General features: G+C 37.1%; 1 protein-coding gene across 4 annotated transcripts in view; it reads left to right on the top strand.

Annotated features, from left to right (window-relative positions):
- Window positions 1–22,388, top strand: part of GNAS (GNAS complex locus) — a 308,988-nt gene that overhangs the window by 125,607 nt on the left and 160,993 nt on the right. Inside the window, exons 1-2 of one of the 4 annotated variants that reach the window (XM_072633427.1) lie at window positions 7,802–7,891; window positions 12,938–13,010. In XM_072633427.1, coding sequence (XP_072489528.1) covers window positions 12,976–13,010 — 35 coding nt within the window. In that variant the 5' untranslated portion in view covers window positions 7,802–7,891; window positions 12,938–12,975. Of the gene's footprint in view, window positions 1–7,801; window positions 7,892–9,076; window positions 9,499–9,928; window positions 10,040–12,937; window positions 13,011–22,388 lie in introns of those variants that run through there. The other 3 variants (XM_072633426.1, XM_072633428.1, XM_072633425.1) reach the window with 3 other exon arrangements.

Genomic DNA, 22,388 nt, shown 5'->3' with positions numbered 1-22,388 from the left:
ATTCCTTTGAGGTTACTCTAAGTGATTCTGTTTTGTTTTCAGTAGTAACAATAATAACAATCCAAATCTTTTCACTCTTCCCAATTCTCATTCTCTTTTTCATCTTCAAATTCAAAGTAAATGATCTCATCTGTTTTAATTAAGATGATTGAGACTTGCTCTTGAGGGCTCTCTTCCGTCTACAACCCAAATTTGTCCAAAAGCAGTGTGAAAACAGCAATAAATTGGATCTTGGATAATGGATTTGGATTTAGAGGATACCTGTTCTCATCCTGTTCTGTTATTACATATGGGAGATTGACTAGGCAAGTCACTTAACCTTTCTGGGCCTCAGTTTCCCCACTTATTAAATGAGGAGGTTGGCCTGGATGATCTTCCAGTTTGATAAGACTATGAGATGTTAAATTGTGCTACTGACTAAAGGCAGTAAGGGTTCAGAGAAAGAAGAGAGCCATCAGAACTGGGGTAGCTCAGGAAGACTTCATAAAGAAATTGAATCTTGAAGGAAGACTTTAAATAGGTGGAGAAAATACATATTGATGATGGGAAAGCATCATGAAAACTCTTGGATTTGCATGTAAATTAGGATGGTTTGGAAATTGGACTGACTTAAATGAAGTGTGTATTACAGAGTAGTGGGAAATAAGGCTAGCTATATAGAAAGGGATTAGACTATAGAGGGCCTTCAAAGTTCCCCTGAGGAGTTTATACTTAATTATTTAGGTAATAGGGAGCTATTATAGCTTCTTGAGCAGGGGTGACCATGTCTTTGCCCCCAAGTGCTAAATTTAGAGACCATTAGGTAGTGCTTGCAGTCTTCCAGCAGCACTGAAATAATAGAGTTTAGTATTTGGTAATGAAGAATAATTAGGTAAAATAGGAAACTACCAATGACAAGCTGAAGAGAATCTTCTAATATCTCTCTCAACTGAGCTTTATGCTTGTTTCTGTGGCGTGGTTTAAAAAAAAAATCCCTAGGCAGAAAAGATCCTAATTATGGCTCTGATTAAACTAATGTTTTTTAGGACCATTAGTCTGGCTGCAGTATACAAAGTAATATCAAGAAAGGGAGATTCCTACCTCAGATCCTCTTCCAGGAGTAACTGAGGCATTGTGTCATGAGGGCCTAAACTAGCATTGTGGCTATGGGAATGAAGGAGATGGGAAAAATCCAAGAGAAATTTGGGTAAATGAAATGACTAGACTTTGTGTCAGTTTGTATATAGGGATTGCAAGAAATTTTGAGAATATAAATCCTTTGAGATCAGGATCTGTGTTATATTATCTTTATATTCTCAGCATGAAACATAGTAACTTTTCCATAATAGATGTTCATTAAATATTTGCTTTCTTCACTCAAATGATCATCACATTCAGGCCTTTATTTTCTCTTGCCTGGACTATTGAAATAACCTCCTAATGAATCTTCCTGACTCAAGTCTCACGCATTTCCAATATACCTTCTACCCAACTGCCAAAATAGCATTCTTAATGGGCAGGTTCAACCATGTCACTCTGTGTTCTGTAAACTCTGAAGTCTCCTTATTACTTCTAGGATCAACCATAAATACAAACTCCTCTTTGACATTTTAAGGTTTTCACTACCTGGCTCTAACTTAACTTTTCAGGGTTTCAACATACGTATATTACTCCTCTTTGTGTCCTTTTATGTTCCAGTCAAACTGGCCTTGCTGCTGTTCCTCATACATGGCATTCCATCTTCTAACTCTCCCTTTGCACAGGCCTTCTCCCATGCCAGGAATGTGCTTCTTTCTCAGATCCACATCTTGAAATTCCTAGATTCTTTTGAAGCTTTACTTCTGTTATATGAGGTTGTTTCCTGATTCCTCAGGCATCTCCTTATTTCCTACCTAGCAGCACTCATTTTGAACTTTTTTGACTTCTCTGACAGTATTAATTTTGGACTTTGACTTCTCCATCATGTCCCCAATAATTTCGTCTTTGGGAAATATCATCATCTTGCAGGGTACAATCAGTCTTTTTACTCACACCTCTTCAGTACCTTCTGCCCCTCTGATTGGAGGGTAGAGTCACAAATTCCTCCATTTAAGGAGAAAGGACAGGACTGTCATCTCCTCAGACATTTCCTCATATCCCACTTGGCTTTTGCATTCACTTTGGACTTCTTTGATTTCACCATGCCGATTCATTGGTTATTTCTCCCCACCCCCTTTTTTGCTTTCTTCTATATGTTGTCTTCTCTCCTTAGATTATAAGCTCCTGCAGGGTAGGAACTTTCTTTTCCTATTTGTATTCCCAATACTTAGCACAGTGCCTGGCACATAGTAGGTAATTAATAAATGTTTATTGACTGACAAATTCCACAACCATACCCCAGCTATTAGGCTTCCTCCAAATTACTTTACACACATTTCATAAATATTTAAATTTAGGAACATATATGTGCTTGCTATTTTCTAAATACAATATAAAATTCCTTAAGGAGCTATATTTTTGCTTTTTATATTCTCAGCCTAGCATAGTGCCAGGTACATAATAGATAATAAGTGATTCATTGATTGGTAGATTGAATTGAAAGAAATTTTAACATTTTAACATTTCTAGTTTGGGTGATAAGCAAAAGGCAAATTAGTAGTACTATTAACAGAATGAGGTAGTGACCAAGAGGAGACAGAGAGGGAGAAGAGGAAAGAAGAAGAGATTTTAAATTGTGTGTTTTTTAAAATAATGGGAGTGTGCTTTAGTGGAGTAGTAACCAGTTAAATGTATGTGAGAGGTCAGTACTAGAGATGTAGATCTAAGTCAGCTGCATAAAAGTAACAGTTGACATCATGAGAGTCAACAAATGAATTCACTAAAGGAATCTATTGAGAGAAGAGCAAGAGGGCTAAGGCAGAAGCTCTGAGAGACATCTGGAATTAGGCAATAGGAAGACAAGATAAGGAAATAGAGTGACTCACTCAAGGAACATCAAATTGGAGAAGGAGGTAACTAGGTGAAACCTTCAGAACATTCTATTGAAGGATCAATGGAAATAACTAGATAAGAGAAGAACAGGGAGTGTAATACCTATTTTCAACTAGTAGAAAGTATTTTCAATCTCTTTATGACTACTGGCTATTCCTCTGCAGCCTACAAATTTGCCCAGGTCTCCATTTAAAAAAAATTTTTTTCACTTGATCCTGCCATACTTTCAATCTATCTTCTTATGCCTCTCCTCTATTTCTCAAATTCCTAGTAGGAAAAAGGCTATTTTCATTGGCTGCCTCTACTTCTTTTCCTCTTACCCACTTCTCAGTCCCTTGTATCCTCCCTTTTGACTCTATAACTCATTTGAAACTATTCCCTTTAAAGATACCAATGATGTCTTAACTGCTAAACTTAATAGCCTTTTCTCAACTCTCATCCTTCTTGATTTCTTTCAAGACATTATTGACCACTTTCCTCTCTGGGTTTGTATAATATATTACTTTCTCCTAATTCTACTTAGCTAGCTGCATTTTTCCCCATCTTTTTGTATATAAAATAATCATCCAGATCTCGTCTCTAACTGTGGGTGTATCTGTCCTGAAACTTCTTTTTGCTCTACAATCATTATCTTAATAATCTGAACAGCTTCTGTTATAATTTATAACAGGTCCATATATCCAGCTCTAGTCTTTCTTGTGAGCTCCAATCTCATATTGTCAATTAACTTTTAAAAATTTCCCCCAGGATATCCTCTAAATATCTCAAATTCAATATTTTCAAAATACAACTCATTATCTTTGCCTGTTTCTGCTAAGGGTACCACCATTCCTCTCACTATGCAAACTCTCCTGTATAGGACATGCTGTCTTCTGCTACTATATCTTTGTGCAGACTGTCTCCCATGCCTGGAATACACTCCCTTTTCACCATTACCTATAAGAATTCCTAGTTTCCTTTAAAACAACTCATGTACCATCTTCTACATGAAGAAGTTACTGATCATTACAGCTGTCAGTGCTTTCCCATAGTACTTTGTTTTAATTTTTTTCAATTAACAAACAATTATTTTCTTTCCTTCTTCCTCATCTTCCAATTGAAGAAAAAAAAAGGAAAACCTTTCTCATAAATATTCCTAGTCAATTAAAACTAATTCCATGTTAGCAAGAATGTAGGTCTCATTTTGCTTCTTAGATATATCCCTTCTCTTTCAGGAGACAGGTTGCATGCTTCATCATGGCTTCTAGAGATTCCTGGTTGCTCATTTCTTTGATCAGAGCTCTTAAGTCTTTTAAAATTGTTGGCCTTTACTGTCTATATTGTTCCCCAGTTTACTTCACTTTGCATTTCTCAAAGTATTGTACTTATTTTGTACTTGTGTGCACACATTTTCCCCAACAGAATGCAAGCTCCAAAAGAACTGAGACAGTTTGCTTGGAAGTTAGTAGACACAAACAAATACTTGGTTGATTGATTAACTATAGATCAATTTACTATCTTGTAAGAATTCTGAGACACTAGATCCAGTTTGGGAAGGGAGCCCATGGTAGTGGAAGTGGTGTGTGTGTGTGTGTGTGTGTGTGTGTGTGTGTGTGTGTATGTGTGTGTGTGTATGTGTGTGTGATATGCTTGTGGAGGTGAACTGCTTAAGTAGGATATATATGCTATTTCTAGCCTTTTATAGATTTAGTAGTCAACTACCTTTAGACAGAAAGTTCAATCCTTTACTTACTATATTTTTCTCTGCCAGGGGTGAGAGTAAAGATAATACAGAAATGATTACATTTTATGTAAAGCAAAAGAGTTTCTTTATATTCAGCTACTTTAATAGATGTAGGTAGGGGTTGATATTTTTGCCTTATGATTAATATCTGTTGATCTGAATTTGCTCAATAAAAGGACAGAGGTATCCTATTGGCAACTGGTGGTACAGTGAATCGAGCCCTTGGCTCGGAGTCAGGAATACCAGCATTCAAAGACAACCTCAGACACTTACTAGTTGTCTGACTCTAGGCAAGTCACTTAACCTCAGTTTTCTCAACTGGGAAATGGGGATAATAACATCATTGACTTCAAAGGTTATTGTGAGGATCAAATGAGATAATATTTGTAAAAAGTGCTGGGCACAGTGCCTGGAATATAATGGAACTATATAAATACTTATTCCCTTCCTGTCCCATCTTCTATTTTTTATTTTGAAGTTTTAGCACTAACTTTCTTGGTGAGAGGCAGCATGGCATAAAGGACAGAGTGGTAAACTTGGAATAAGGAGAAATAGGTTTGAATTGTGTCTCAGATATTTGCTAGTGATTATGGGCAAGTCATTTACTGTCTCAGAATTTCAGTTTTCTCATTTGTAAAATGGGGATAATAGTACTTCAAGTCCCTACTTTTGTGAGCAAATCACTTTGCAGTCCCTAAAGTACTATACAAATGAGTTATTATTAGTGATTCTGAACTACCTGTATGTTGTAGTTTCTCATGTAAGGAATAAAAGATGTACTGATGCTGTGAAACTTTTGTCAGTCAACTAGCTTTAAGTGCCGTTCAATTAGCATTCAAGCTGTTTGGCGGCACACAGCAGAAAGTGATGAACTTGAAGTCAGGAAGATCTGAATTTGCTTCCTGTTCAAGCACTTAGTAGCACTGACCTTAGGCAAGACCTTTAACTTCTCTGTGCCTCAGTTTGCTTATCTGTAAAATGGGGATGAAAGCACTTATCTCAGCTATTTGTTGTGAGTATCAAATGAGATAATATTTGTGAAACATTTTGCAAGCCTTAAAGAATTATATAAATATTAGCTATGCTGTTGCTGCGGATGGTGATGATGTACTACTATGTGCCAGGAAATGAAGATACTAAGGCCAAAAAATAAAAAATAAATAAAAATAAAACCAGTTCCTACTTTCAAGGAGCTCATAGTCTAATGGGGGAGACAGTATGCAAATAACTATGTATAAATATAATATAGACAGGATATATTGTAAGTAGTCACAAAAGAAAGGCAATATGGATAAGGAGTCCTGGAAAAGGTTTCTTGCAAAAGGTAAGCTTTAGTTGAGACTTGAAGAAAGCCAGGGAATTAAAGGTACTATTAAAGGATTGAGTAAAATAACATGAACTCATTTTGAGGAACTAATTTGAACAGAGAACTATAAAGTTCTTCTTTAATGCCTGGATTTGGGGGTGGAAACCCTGGGTTCTCAAGCCTGTCAATAGAGTCCAAGCTCTGGCAGCTTCCCTCAAGTTGTAAAGGTTTCCAGAACTACCCACCAAAGTACTATATTCTGGGGCTGATCCAGCCGAATTCAGTCTGATCAACTAGAAGTTTGAGCAGCAGGTGCTGATTTTGATGTTGTTGTTATAGCAACTCCTGAAATTGCCTTCTAAGGTAAAGAAAGGATATATCCATAAAGTTGATTCCACAGACTTTCTGAAGTATTTTAAATGAAGTTACTTATATTGAGTGAATTGTGAATTAAGGCAGACTTCAGTTTTTACATAGTGGGAGATAGATGACTAACTGTTTGATATTTTCATGGATAGCAGAATATTAATGTGCTTATCATAGCTACTACGTGCTTGGTAAAGTTCAAACAATACTCAGTCACAGGTTGGAATGGAAGGTATACCTAAAATTAGGTTTAATATAAATATGAATTATTTCAACCTGGTTTAATCTGTAGACACAATTTTAGAAAGTTACTGTTTACAGTTGTGTAAAATTCATTTTTAATGAGTCTTTTTTATGATGTGGTAGCAAGATGGGGTTTTTATAGCATAAACACACTATTAGCTGAATTCTGCCAATTGTCTCAGGACTTTCTGTGTTTGCAATAATTCTTCCATTTGCCACCTAATTTACTACCGTCGTTCTTTTAGTTTGTACTCATGTAGCACCTTTTAACAGAGATCAGAAACATTTTACAAGTAAAGTAATTAATTAAAGTTCACAGTCTTTCAGTGAGTGTAATTATAACCATTTTATTAAGGGGGACATGGGGAAGACGGACTTGGAGGAGAGATTGAGCCACTTTCTTGCCTTAGGCTAACGTTCAAGTCAACATTTCAGAGTCAGAAGAGTCTCACAGTACTGACTTCTTAGTCCCCAACAACTTGTCTCGCCGCTAAATTACCTAGGCTGTAAATTGCTGAATCACAAAACCCTAGCAAAATAAATATACTATATATATGCGTCCTGGGTGAACCTCACTTCCTTTGCAAGCTTCCTCTTTAGTTCTATTTTTCTCCCTTCCCTTTCCGTCCTAAGGGGTTGCAATGCCCCATTCCTTCAGAAGAGGCTGGTAGGTCAGCGGCCATGGTTAGTTAGGAGTGGGACACCAACAGTCACCAACAGTCTTACAAGCTGGCAGGTGGAATGTCCTAGCTTTGATTCAGGCCTTTAGGACCGTGCCTCACTCCCTTTGCACCATCTGCATGTGTGTGTGAACGTGCGCGTGTGTGTAAGTATGCGTCGCCCTATGTCGGCCCCCGGGTTGGTTTGAAGAGGGCGCCTAGCAGTCCTGACGTTTGGCTATCATGTGAATACTCAGTTCCCATGGTTCAGTGTGTGCTCTTGCCCCACCCATTTCTCTGTGTCTCTCCTACTCTGTAGACCTCAGTGCATTAATATATGTGTGTGTACATATACATGTATATACACACACACATATATATACATAACCATATACAGACAATATGTCCGCAAGATAATTGAACTGAGCATGAGGATAATAAAGTAATTAGGGAAACTGACCTAAAGCCCCTACAAAAAAATCCTAGGGAAACCGGCACTGGGGCTGGGGGCTGGAGGTTGGGGGGTGGGGTGGGGTGGGCGGGGCGAGGGGGAGAGGTCTGCTTCGGGAGACCCTCCCAGGGACTGGATGTGGATCACTGTGAAGTGTGTGCAGAAGCCCTAGGAAGGATCAAGAGCCTAGAAATGTAATGTGGAAAAAAAAAAGAGGAAGGTGGGGGGGGCGGACGGAGAGAGGCCTTGGATTGGAAAAACCACCATTAGAAGGAGGAAGAAGAAACCAGAGACAGGGAAGGAAAAATTCATACACACACACACACACACACACACACACACACACACACACACGGAGAAGGAGGAGACCCCACTGAGCCCAGAACGGGAGCGGGAGGGGGGTGGGGGGGCTGACCCGAGAGAACTGGGCAGCTAGAAACCTGGCCTGCGAAGGGTTTTTTCCCCCTATTTACCCCTACCCCCACCTCTGGTGGCCGTGTTTGCTCCATACCCAGGGTGGATTTGCTTGAGAGTTATTTGGAGGATAGCTGCATTTTGCTTCTGAAAGATTGGTGTCATCTATATATGTGTGTGTGTGTGTATATGTAATATATAGATAATATATATGCGTGTGTATATACATATATATAGACACATATACATATACATTTTTTTCCGGGGGGTTGGGAATCTGTTCCTCTCCCCGCCCCGAGCAAAAAGGAAAGGAAGAGAAATTGCCACCGAAGAGGAAGCGGCGGCCCGGAGTTGGATGTGTGGATGACTCTGGGGGCAAAAAGAGATTGATTTTAAAAAATTTTTTTTCCGCCCACCCAACCCCCACCCAGACCCCCGCGAAGACCCGCGGAGGGTGGGGGGGAAGGTCTGCGGACCAGGGGCGAGTGGGGGGGTGGTCTGTGGGCCGCGTCTTACCCAGGAAAGGGGTCGTCGCGAGTGGAAAGACAGACACCCTCCCCCAGTTGTGGATTTTTTTTCCGGGGGGGGGTAGGTTTTTTTTCCGCTCTCGCCGCCGCCGCCGCGGCCACGGGAGGGAGAGCGACTCCCCCTCGGGCGGCCCCGGGGATCGCTCTCGCCCTCGCCCTCGCCGCGGCGCGGAGGGAAGGAGGGTTTAGCGAGAGCGCTCAGGGCGGCGGCGGGGCCCTCCGCGGAGCCGGGAAGCGGAGGGAGCGGCGGCGGCGGCGGCGGCGGCGGCCCCAGCGGCAGCGGCAGCGGCAGAAGCAGCAGCGGCAGCAGCCGCCGCCGCGGCGCCATCAGCCCCCTCGGCTCGACAGGGCTTCCACAGAGACGGGGGGCGGGGAGGCGGCGGCCCCCGCTCCCCCGCGCCTGGGAGACGATACACACACGCACCCTCACCCACACGCAGACGCGCGCACTCACACTCGCACACACACTCACATTCACACACTGATATTTTTGGGTAGGGGAGGTTGATTTTGTGAGGTAATTTTTATTTTTACCTCCCCCCCCCCCCGTCTCCTTGCCCCCCTGCTCCTAGTTCACCCCCACCCCCCACCCCGTGTTACATTTTTTTTTTTACTTTCTTCGGGGTGGGGGCGGCCAGGCCGGGCCGGGCGGGTCTGACGGACCGAGGCCGCGGGGTGGGGGTGGGGTGGGGGTGGGGGGGCCGCCGCTGCCGCCGCCGCCATGGGGTGCCTGGGGAACAGCAAGACGGAAGATCAGCGGAACGAGGAGAAGGCGCAGCGAGAGGCCAACAAGAAGATCGAGAAGCAGCTGCAGAAGGACAAGCAGGTCTACCGGGCCACCCACCGCCTCCTGCTGCTGGGTAAGGAGGGCGGAGGCAAGGGGGCACCTCGCCCGTCCGGCCCGGCCGGGCCGGGGCCAGCGCGGGGCGAAGACTCTTCTCCCGACCTCCCCTCCCCTATCTCCGAGGGAAGGGCCCGGGCCGCCGGCTGCTGGGGGGGCGGGGGGGGGGCGCGGTTATCTTCCGGGGTGGGGGGGAGTTGGGTGATGTTCGATTCGGGGTAAGGGGAGGCAAAGACCTTGGGGAGGGGCTGGACGCTGAAGGAGGGGCCTAGGAAAGCAAAATTGGGGAAGGGGGGAAGACGAAAGGAAGGTGGAAGGATGGAAGGAAAGGGACGCCCTCCGGGCCCCCACCTTCTGGACTGTTTTAGCGGCCTAGATGGGGAGCGGGGGGGGGGGGGGGGGAAGCTGGCGTTGTGACTTAAAAAAACCGCAGTTTTTTTTTTGTTGTGGGGGGTGGGAAGTAGAGAGGAGAGGTGTGTAAGAGTGCGACGGGGCTTGGGGAACAGGAAACGGGGTGTCAAGGCGTGAGGGTGTGAGGGGGAACCCGCCATCGGAGAGAGGTGATTGGCTAGGGAAAGGGGAGTCACTTGGGGGCGCCGTGGAAATGAGGGGGGCTAGGAAGAAGAGGATTTGACAAGGGAAATGGCTGTTTGTGAATGGGAGTGGGGGGGGAGGAGAGTAAAGGCGGAAAGACTGTGACACAAGGGCCCAGAGAGAGATTTGGGATGATAAGGTTTGGGGTTTTCCTGGTCGAGGGGTGAACAGGGTGCTCTGGGCTGGAAAAAGGTGTTTATAGCAACTTGGTGCATTTTACTGTAGAGCGCCTTATGTGTCCTGAGGGTGATAGGTTCATGTATGTACGTGCATGTATATATGGGAAACTAACTAAAATATGTACGTGTACACGTATAATTGTGATTTCTAGGAAGGTGTAGGGTTAATGATGACAAAATCACAATTTTCTTTACAACCATATTTCCCGCCTCAAAATATGCAGTAATATAAAACCAAATGCCAGCATTAATTTTAGGAACAGGTGAAGGCCTCCCCCCGTCCCACAAGTCGGTTCTTTAAAACGCAGTTTTTCTGTATTTTGAGTCATTTATAACGGACTTAGCAAAAAACAAAATTGAGTAAAATTGGAGGCTGAAAATTTGTGTTTAAAAACGTTGGTGGGTTCCCCACCCCCAGTATTATTTGTAACTCAGAAGAAAAAATTGTATATTTCAAATACTTGATTTATCTTGGTGATTATTTCCCTTTGGTGAAAGGGGTTAGTTCTTGTTAACTCTTAGGAGAATATTATTACTGTTACTATTTTAATTTCTTTTTTTGAAGAGAGTAAGAGGCCTAAAACAAATTGTAGACATGACAAGGAGCGTTACACAAGTGTTTATTAGGATGGAAGTTTCCTATTTGATAACAGTTTTTTAAAAAATACATTTAAATATCTACTCAGTTAAGAACTGAAATGCCTTTTCCTTCCCTGCTTCCCAAGGTAATTAATATTTTAAAAAATCAGATTGGTGTAGTAACACTTAAAAAAAAAATCTGCTCATTTTCATGGCCTATCTTTTTTGCTATTCAAGTCCAGATGTTTGTGAAAACCAAAAATTCGTAACTTACGTGAAAAAAGTTTTTGTTGTTATTTATGTGCAGTTTTTAAAATTTTCCACATTTTCCATAATGGTAGGACTTTACCATATGTGTTAATATGTATATTAGCAGCATATATTCAAAGAATAAACCTTAAAATTACTAGGATCTATCATTGACTTAGGAAAGTTAATGTGAAGAGTAATTTGTTTTAATTGTAGAGATACTTTGTATGCCCACTTAATTTGTTTTGGAATCCAAATACATCTTCTATCACTATGGGCAGTAAGTTGTCCCTTAAGTAAACATTTTGAAGGTATTCTATTCCATGGCTATATTGTGATTTGACATAGTATATGGTTCAAAATTTCATTCATTCTAGCTAGTACCGTATATTTTTATTTGGTTTTACCAAATAGTTAAAAAAATAGCAAATTAAAATGCCCCTCATTCTCTTTATTCAGTCTTAGAATAACAGCTTAGAAATTTTAAGAAATAGCATTCTCTAGTTTGATCTTAAATAATCCATATGATGTATTTATGTTACTGTTCTAACTTATGACCATACACATTCCTAGTAATTCCTCCTTTCTAGTGCTGTTTCATCAATTTTTTTTTTATATTTTGACATGTTGACAAGAAGTCCTTAAGGTACATTGTCTGCTTGGAAAACTTATTCATAGAGACTATTTTTAACTCTTACAAATATTGATCAGTGGGTTGGTAAAAAGGGTAGAAGAGCAAGAGGCCTTGGGGTCAGGGTAGTTGAAGTTTGAACAGGTTTGTGTGGAAGGGCAAAGAACTGTCAATGCAGGAACTTTTTGGTTGGCATGTGTATACTACAAAAAGTAAAATTTGAAAAAGCTCATCTAGATTAGTAGAGAGTATTTCTTCAACAAAATTGCACGTTATAAATTGAGAGATTTTCAAAATGGAGGCATCTTCAGGGTCTAGAGTCCTTGAAATGCAATGGTTTCCAGGAGTATTTTCCTTCTTATGAAAGTTCAGAATATATTCTCCCCTTCCCCAGCATGGATACTCCAACCTAACATTAATGTCATTCTTGTGACGTTTTTCATTTGGTACTAGGAAGGGAACTTTGGGCAGGATGACAATAAATGAAGGAAATAAGAAAGCAAATCTTTCACTTCTAACTGAAACATTGATGTCTTTCTTGTCCAGAAAGACCTGAAGCCATAGTTGTTTTGTTTTTTGGGAGACTGTTAAAACAGTGGGTAAGTGGGTGGATGTTGACCTGTTAGAGGTAAATTCCTATTGTAGCCCAGAGGTAGAGAAAGAAGTACAGTGAGAGACTGTTTTCTGAGATATTAATGGTTAAAATGGATCATTTGAACTGTGTGTTGAGAGAACTGAAGTTATTGGAAGAACAACTGGATATTTTAACTGTTATATATCTTTTCCCATATATGCATGTGTATGAGTTTTTATATAAATTCATACTTATATACACACATATATTTCTGTTTAATGGTGATGTACTAGGAAGTAGTTTCAGAAATTAACTTTGAGTTTTCCTTAAATGACAAAATCATCCTATTCTTTTTCTATGCCACTTCTTTATCTCAATTAAAAAAAAACAAAACAAAACCTTGGGGGTTTTTTTGTTGTTGTTTTTTTACCCTATGACAAATTGATGGTGAAATACTTGAAGAGGACCCAGAGCTAATAATTACTTCAACTATGCACTTGTTTTAATTTACATCGCAACTGGAGTTTCAGGGAGGATTACTGTCACTGTCTCCATTATTATTTTTTAATCATGTGTATGGAAAAAACAGCCCAATGTGTCCTGAGTGTCTTTTCGAGCTTCCTGCATAAACTGATTTACTTTCATTTTCTAGGTGCTGGTGAATCTGGTAAAAGCACAATTGTAAAACAGATGAGGATCTTGCACGTCAATGGATTTAATGCTGAGTAAGTGCCTTTATTCCTTAGTCCTATAATATATTTAGTAACAGTTAGATATTTTGTACTTTTACAGGATGTACAAAAATGTTTATGAGATTGAGTAGCCAGATAGAATTAAATTTACCAGCCTACATTAAAGAATTAGTCATCTTTTTTCCTGCTTCTCTTTGTTTCTTTGTTTCTTCCTTCCTTCCTTCCTTTCTTCCTTCCTTCCTTCCTTCCTTCCTTCCTTCCTTCCTTCCTTCCTTCCTTCCTTCCTTCCTTCCTTCCTTCCTTCCTTCCTTTCTTCCTTCCTTCCTTCCTTCTCTCCCTCCTTTCTTCCGAAAACAAAAGCAAAACCACCAGTGACTTTGTAGAAATCTTTTCAGGTTAAATAGAATTTAGTTGGAGGATAGTTGACTCTAAAAACATTTGGCCTCATGATAACCTTGGTCACATCAAGGTTCTGTGTAACAAACTTGAGCAAAAGTTTTTGTTGCAGTTTCTTTCACAACATAACTGACAATAATTTACCTTTTCTATGTCACATTGATTCCTCAAGTTGCCAACATTGTTTTCTGGCAGATTTCAATGTATAAAACAGTAGTTTTTAAAATGTTAATAAGGAAACTTTGTTTCAATATCAGTTTTATATATAAAACCTTTCTGTTTATATGTTATGGGCGGCCTTGTTAAATATTTTTCATTTTGTGGCTAAAGCTATTTGATTGAATATTTTCGTACTTGTGTTGATAAATTTGAAAACATTAAGCCTGAAAATCAGTTCTTATTGTCAGTTAATCTATTTATAGAATCTTTAGATCCTATATTATCATGGTTGCATTATGAGTCTTGCCCTTTACTTGTCCTCCATTGATATTAGTTTAGTAAAGGACTGGAATATTTAACTTGGGTCAGAAAAAAAACTCTTTGCATAAAAGCTTCATCTTTCAAAACACTAGGGAAAGTCTTTACTATTTGCACTCAGTGTCTATTATGCAGTATCTTAATACTCTGAAAATATTTTAAAGTATTGAGATAAACATTAAAATGCTAATGTGATTTTAAATAATTGTCATTTTTCAAAAACTTTTGCTCATGTTACTTCTTTCTCAATCCTTTGATGGTCGATGGATCTCATTTAATTGTGTGATAATACTTTGTTAGAAAAATGTTTAGGATGTCTGTTTTTTTAGATCTTACTGTTTGGAACATATGTGAGAAGCTACTACTATGTTCTTAGTATAGAATGGTTATGCTGGGAGGTTTGATGAACTTTGTAATTAAGTAGCTTTTTTTCAAAATATGAATTTATCTCAAGCTATTCTGATCTTGAGGAAGACGAATTCATGATTTTCTCAGAAATCTATCATAATACATTTTAATTTGTATTTATAAGGAGAGTTGATGCTTTTACTTGAGAGATAGCATTTCCTTTATAAAACTAGTACCAAAAGCATTCAAAACATTTGTAATGATTAAAATGAGATAGTCCTTACATACCTGTAGGAGTTTATTTAGTTTTCTTTGGCTATAATGGAAATACAAACTGAGCATAATATGTGGTATCAAGGAAAATGTGTAAGGTATTATCTGATTTTGTTATTCATCTTGCCAAGACAAATAAAAGGGTGGGATTATAGTAATGTAATCTATACATTACCTTCCTCCCAAAAATTCAAAACATTTTCATATATATCATTCTATTATCACAAAATATATTAGAAACAGAGGATGACTTTCCACCATTTTTAAATGTAGGAGAGAGTTATTTACAGTTGAAGGTTAAATAACTTACCCAAGTCATACAGAAAATCAGTGTCATTGTCAAGATAAGGAGTAATCTGCTGACTCATTAGACTACCTTGTTCGTTCTTTAAACCAAGGCATAATTTATCTGTCCTTAAAAAACAATTAGACTAAAGCATAGAATTTTAAAATGTCTAAGAAAAACAAAGTGACATTTTTAACTAGACATAGTTTAGACCTTATGATTACATTAGTGTTTTGTTTTTACACATTAGTAGTTTGTTTTGATGATTTTATAAATATTGGAGATTAACAAAATAGTTTTATAAATGCATGCAAAAATGTTGGTTAAAAAAACAAAAAGGACACATTTTAGCAGTGGTTGGGTGACTTTGCGGGGTGAGCATGTGTGTAGTATGTGGTGAGCAGAGTAGTTTTGGCAGTTTCTGGAATCACTCCGTAGCCCACCAAATATGACTATATTGAACTTCTATACACAAATCATGGTGTTTCTACTGATGAAATAGAAGAAATCCAGCAAAAGTATTCTATTTGCCAGATATTATTTTTGTGGCTTAAATCACAATTATTTTTGTGTCTTTTATAAACACTTTGATGTCCTTTATTGATGGGTTACCCCTATGATAGTTTCATATTAGAATTTTTAAGTACATATGTTGTATGCTATTTTGTTTTAAAATAACCTTAAAGAATCCATGGGCCTCAGCTTTCTCGTCTGTAAAATGAAGGAGTTTTTTTGGATTAGGTGATCTCCAAGGTCCCTTCCAACTTTTAAATCTATGATCCTGTGATTCTTTCTTAAATGTCTTTTCATAGGAAGGCAGTGTTGTGTAATGAAAGAAGTTCTGCACTTGGAGTCAGGAGACTTGGGTTTGTGTCCTGATTCTGACATCTCACTTGGAGAATAGATATGCAAATGAACCTCAATTTCTTCATATGTAAAATGAGGATTATAATACTTCCATTGACTACTTCTAGAGTTACTATGAGGATAGTAAAGTGTAGATTTACAAGTGCTATGTACATATGAGTTATTTGCGTATATCTCTATACAATTTTTAATATTTTACTCAGTCACTTTAATGTATTTAAGACTCAAGATTCTGTAAATCATGTATATATTTTTAACAACCCAATGTATCAGGTAATTAAATTGACCATCCAATACTCTCCTAAATACATCTAATTTTATATTTGAAGTTACAATGCATGTCAAAAATCATAATATATCTAATAGTCTGTTTAAGGTGCTTTCAAAACTGTCATTAAACTTGCTAAATTCTTCACAATAGAAAATACCCTTTTGAGTTTAAAATAGTAGATTTGTCTTTGCATTTTTGATGTGACTGATTATTTGACTCATAAAGGTGAGAAAGTAGGTGTTATAAGTAGGTAGTATAAGTTAGTAATGAAAACTCAGATTGAAGCTTTGTTAACTACACAGCAACTGCAGACTAATTTAAGTTTTATATTAGTTCTTCTCTAGCTCTGAATCCTATGATCCTAAGTCATGGACTTGAAACTTCTAATATTGCTTGTAAAGAGCATATTGCATTTAAAAGTATCATGTGTATTGCTTTCGGATGATTTCAAACGTGATTCAGCATTGTAGTTATTTTAAGGTCCTTACTTAGAGTGAATATAACAATTCATTGTAAAGTCAGTAAATTTTATTAAATTTCAAAGTTTAAAAATAATACTACATTCTCATGACAGAATCATTTATTGAAATTCTAGAACTTATTAAATAAATTCACATATAAATCAAAGCAAATTAAAAGCCATGAGTTTTCTCCCCATTCTTTAAATAATATATGTTAGATAACTTCCAACTGTTTAGATCTTTAGTCTTAAAATCAGGGATATTAGTCTACATGAGTTGGTTGGTCTTTTTCTATTTTATGAATGACTTGGAATGAGTCATAAATACATACATTTATGAGTTGACTGTGCACATATGTTGTTAATAAGTTACCTACACTTGTCACAAATTGATACTAAAATACTTAATTCCTGACACATTTATGAAAATTTTACAGATGTTATTATTGGTCAACAAGTAAAACATCCTATAGTGTTATTTATTTTAAAATACTTTATGGTTTCAATTTGGTTTTTATAGTCTATACATATATTTGAAGGGCCACTATATGGGAGGGATTAACCTTTGAAGTTGGCTCATTTTCATTACAATTTCTAGAAGTTGCAAAAAATATATACTTTGGACTTTAGCCTTTAGAGTATAAAAGAGGATAGTTATCATGTGAACATGACAACTAAAAAAGACTCACTTGTTTGAGTTCTGAAGTACATTAACCAGAATATTATTGACAAAAATATAACCTTTACCAAATTATATATTTGTGAACTTTCAAAATTATTTTATTTTTGTAGACTGTTCAATTCTTGCTCCTTGCTTATTATTAAGACATAAAAGAATGAAGACAGAATAGGGAGAATTGTACAGAATGCAGGAACTAAAGTACTATCTTAACAAGTGCCTGTCAGAATATTTTGTCAATTTGTTGTTGTTATTTTGCCAGAAATAGAACTAAGTAGCAGAATCTATCTTCAGAGAACTGAAAATAGTTGGTTTTGGTCACTGCATAAAGTAGTTGGGTCTGTGTTTTTTCTTTTTTGAGACAATTTTAAATGTAGGTCAATGATTATAAACTTTATGAGACAAACCAAATATTCCCCAGAAATACCACCACCACTACTAATATTTTTTGAAAACTCAGAGATTTTGCATTTCATAAGATTCTGCAAGTTTCACTTCAGTTTCCTAATTTATAGTATCTGTTATAGTAATATGCAATAAAAAGAGAAAAGTACTGAAATGGACTTTGGATGCTTTAGCCATTAAGGAAAGTTCATTTCTGTTTTAACTTTTGCCCCAACACTTGACAGGGCAATGTCTTTTCACAAGGTTAGTTAAGCAATAATAATCTGCAGTGTACCCATTGGGTAAATATTTTGATTAAAACAGCACTGCCTGCCATTTTTAAAGGATGCAGCCATTGCTTACTAAAGTGTTTTTAAATCTTAGTTTGGTAGGTAACTACACATTTATTTTATTTACTAATTATACATTTATTTTACACATGCAATTTAAAAAAATTTGTTTGGAGTTTTTAAAATAAAAATGTATTAATTTTTAATTTTTAGAAAGTCTATATAGATGAGCTCTTCTGTGGTACAGATAAGACATTTAAACCACAACTTCTCTTTTCTTCTATTTTTAAAAAGAGGAAATGAAATCCCCAGACTGGTTCCTTTGTGGAAGAAGCCATAGGTAATCTCAGAGATTGTTATATTTAGCCTTTGAATGACATACAGGGGAATTCTACATGTTGTTCAGAGTGTTTCTTATTTTTATCTCTTCCAACTCTGTCTTTTCTTTTTTCTTACTACAGTGATATCAGAAATAATGGTTCTTGAACTCAAAAGGAAATATTCATAGTCTTAGATCTAGAAGGGACCTTAGAGAGTGTCTAGATCAAGTCATTCATTTCACAGATGAAGAAACTGTGACTTTGAAAGGTTGAATGACTTGCCCAGGGTCACCGATGTAGTAAGGGACAAAGCTGGTAAACTCCATTTCAGTTCTCCAAATGATAACCTTCTTGGGAATGTTTATAGGCAAATACGATAATTCATTTACTTGGTAAATTTGGATTTTGTCTGGAGCTGAGTGGAACTATTAGTTTACATTAAACAAACTGATAAACAAGTTACCTAACATATTTTTGAAGTACTGTGAAATAATTTAACTTTCATCAAAGAGGAAGTTTGTTTTTTACCTGAAAGCTAAACATGAAGATTTATTTCTTATGTTTTGGTTGCAGGAAAATATATTAACTTTGATTAAATTACTAAAGAAAATCATAATTTAGAAAAAACCACAGGAATGATTTCTTTTCCTAAATAATGTTTTGTTAACATGATTATTATATTGTAAATATGGCCAAAGTAGTGTGGTACAGTGGAGAAAGGCCTGGATTTAGAGTCAAAGGTTCTAGATTTGTGTTCCAGCTCTACTACCTTCTATCTTTGTGACTTTGGATAAGTAATAACACCTCTGCCTCTCACTTTCCTCATCAGTAAAATGAAAGGATTTAACTAGAAAATTTCTCTTCCTGTTCTGAATCATATGATCCTATGATTTTACTCTTATTTGTCTTTCATAATTTGTCACTAGTCTGAAATAATACCTGTGTTTTTTTCGAATAAAGATCTTGTGTTAGTTATAAGAAGGCTGTTTTCATCCCGTCTGAAAAATTAACACCTGGTCAACTTTAACATATTTTAAAGATTGTTTCTGGCACCTCAGCATATATTCTTTTTCTTGGGAACTTAAAATTTCTGATTGTTGATATAATATTTGGAGCTAAGGAAGATTGTTACATATTTAACTTAAAGACAGACATAATTTAAATTGTTAATATCCTAAGTTTTCTTTAGGGACACTTTTTTTTTTAACTGAGTATTAAACCTGACATCAGGAAGACCTGGGTAAATAAACTGTTTTTAATAGCTGTGTGGCCACAGACAATCATTCATCCCTCTAAATTTCAATTTCCTTATCTGTAAAATGTGGATAATGTTCCTAGCTCACAGAGCAATTGTAAAATTTAAATGATGTAATGTACATAAAATGCCTTGAAAATTTTAAAGCATCTTCTAATTGTCAGGTGTCATTTATTATTATTTCTTCCTCATCTTTGCAGTATGTATGTGATACTATGGAAACTTTTTCATTTTATACCTTTGGCATGCAGAAGACATCATGGCATAGTGGATTCAACTTAAAGCCAGAATAACCTGAGTTCAGATTCTGCTTCTGATACATACTGCACAATGTGAATTTTGACAAGTTACTTAACTTCTCAGTGCACTAAGCCAGAAGTATCAAAATGCCGTCTGGGAGCCTTATGTAGTCCATAGCTCTTCTGATTGCAGAACCAGATTATAAGGCAATTGGGAAGTATTTAGCAAAAATATTTTATCAAAATATTTAACAAAAATAAATCAACATACACTAAAACAGAAAATATTCCACTAAAAAATTTCAGTATATGGCCTGCAATAATCCTTATCTATGGTTTAGTTTCCTCCATTTCTATTTGATTTTGAAACCACTGCTCTAAGCAACAATCTAACACCACACATTGGAAAAGGTGTTGATCTGTATTCATAGAGGGAGTTTCCTCATCTGGGAGTTCCTTAGACCGATGAAATTACAAGTCTAACTTCCATCCCTTGTTTTATCATACACATATAATTTATTCAGACCTAAGCAGGAAAAGATTGACTTACTTCTTTTGTTGAGGAGAGTAGGATATATCAATGTTCATCCTAAACACTTTTGATTGAATTTTACTTCTCTTGGTTTTCCCTCAGCAAGAACCAGTGATGTCACACTCTTTGATAAAAATTATTTCAATGCTACACTCTTTTAGACATTAAAACAAAGTAGTTAACTTTTAAGGTCCTAGAATTGTGTTACAATACTAGGCTACTTAAAATTCTTACTATACATTTTCCCCTACCTTTCTTTCTTGTTTCCTCTCTCTCTCCCTCCTTGCCTCTCTCCCCTCAAAGTGATACTTTTCTTCATTGTCATTTTTCCTTAGTACTGTTCTAAACTGCTTCAGATATCATCTTTGGCAGGCATTGACAACCTATAAAAAGTGTGGTGTGCCAGGTTCTAGTCGTCAGACTCTTATTCCCTACTGGGCATAACCTAACTGTAGGAGTAGTGTTAGAGAATTCTAACAAGTATACAACTTCTGTTGAATCTGAAGGCACAGAGTCGTCACATGTTGCCCCTAAACAGTACTGGCAAAGGGTCAGAATTGACCACAGGCATAAGACACTGAAAGGGTACACATATTGTGGTGCTATGCATCTTATCCATAGAATTACGAGGGCAGTCTTACATACATCAACAATGTCTTTTCCCTTTAAATACACTAACTGCCTGTTGTATGCTGTAATCTTGGAATAGTTGCACTGTTTTCGTACTTTGGTGGCTCAATTTTGCCATCACCTTTGCAGTGCTAACACCAACCCCTTACTTCCTGGTATATACTTGTAACATAGAATTTGTGTGCTAATTTTGTAAGAGGTCAGATGAGAGTATACTCATTCTGAGGAGTATTTGGTGATTATTCTCATGAGGGAGGGAGCAGCTGAAAGTGACTCTCAAATACTATTATGTTACCAGTTGGCCAGTACATCCCTAAAAATTAGCCTATTTATCTTCTTTAGTACATTTAGTAAGTTTGAGTTCCACTGAGATGTCATATGTATTGATTTTTCATGATAATTCTGTTAGCTTGGTTTTAGGTTTTTTGAGACTTTCGAATATCTATTGATTAAATTGTGGTCCTTTGCAAAACTTCTCAGATTGTGTTCTAATAGATAGATGTAGTATCTTAAATTACACAGTTTAAAAGGAAGTAGAAGATATAGTACTCTGAACTTGAAAAGTTTCTAATCTAGGAGTCAGGAGCAATTTTTGGTACTAATTTTGCTATAAACTTCAACCAGTATTTGTCATCATTTTCCTCATTTGGAGAATGATATCTAAATAGGAATGATATATTATTTTGTCTTACATGCTATTTGCTATTTTCTTGTTGAAATCTATATTAAGATAAATATTAACCTTGTATTTTTACTTTATAATTCCATTTTTCTCAAACCAGATCTAAAATGGCAGAAGTTTATATTTAATGATAAGTTTGTTGAAGAACTAGAGTTTAAAAATGTTTTAATTACAGTTTTGCTCTGCAAATGAAAAAGGCACATAAATGTTTCTATTAGTTATTTGTGACCTTTTGACTTTCTCTCCAGGTACTTTTAAATTGAAGACTACTTATGCTGAACTTGTTTATTAAAAAATGTTGTTACAAGTACTTTTCTGATAGTCATAAAGGGAGAAAACATAATTGTACCAGGAAATTGTGGGCAGAACTCATCTTGGTTTTTCCCTTTTGTGTGTTACAAAGATAGTTATCTGGTGGGATTAGCCACCTGTTTCTTTACCATATTCTCAATGGGATTGTGAAATAAATCACCATAGAATATACCTACTGATGTTCATTTAGTTTAGGCACCAGAAAACAATTATCTGTCCCTGCTGTACCTCTCTTGACTCCAGAGAGCAGTGAGCTAATTGTTTAAGCAGCGATCTGGAATTCTTCCCTCCAACTACAGATCTCAATAGATATTCCAATTTAGCCATAGCCATTCTAATTTGACCTCAGAACTAGCTGTGTGATTGTCCCTTTAGGTACATGAATTACTGTTTTTTTTTTCTTTTAACCATTTGGGAAATGTAGAAGTTAAGTTATACATGTATGGGTGTATAACTGACCTATTTCATTACTCTTATATGTTTTATGTTGGAAAAAGCATGGTGTAATGGGAAGAGATAGGAACTAGGAAGACCTCACCTCAACTTCAGCCTTTGACTTTAGTTGTGTGACTCTGGGCAAAATACTAAACTTTTGTACCTCAGGCAACTCCCTAGTATTTATCTACTAAGTCATAGTCTAGTCTAGCTATATTTGTAGGAGGGGTTCCTAAATTAAGAACTCTTAACTTTTTTTGTTTTTACAATAGACA

The sequence above is a fragment of the Notamacropus eugenii genome, chromosome 1 (assembly GCF_028372415.1).
Source record: "Notamacropus eugenii isolate mMacEug1 chromosome 1, mMacEug1.pri_v2, whole genome shotgun sequence".
NCBI classification, from domain to species: Eukaryota; Metazoa; Chordata; class Mammalia; order Diprotodontia; family Macropodidae; genus Notamacropus; species Notamacropus eugenii.
Note: the sequence above shows the minus strand (reverse complement) of the source record. Positions and strands in the feature narration are given on the sequence as shown.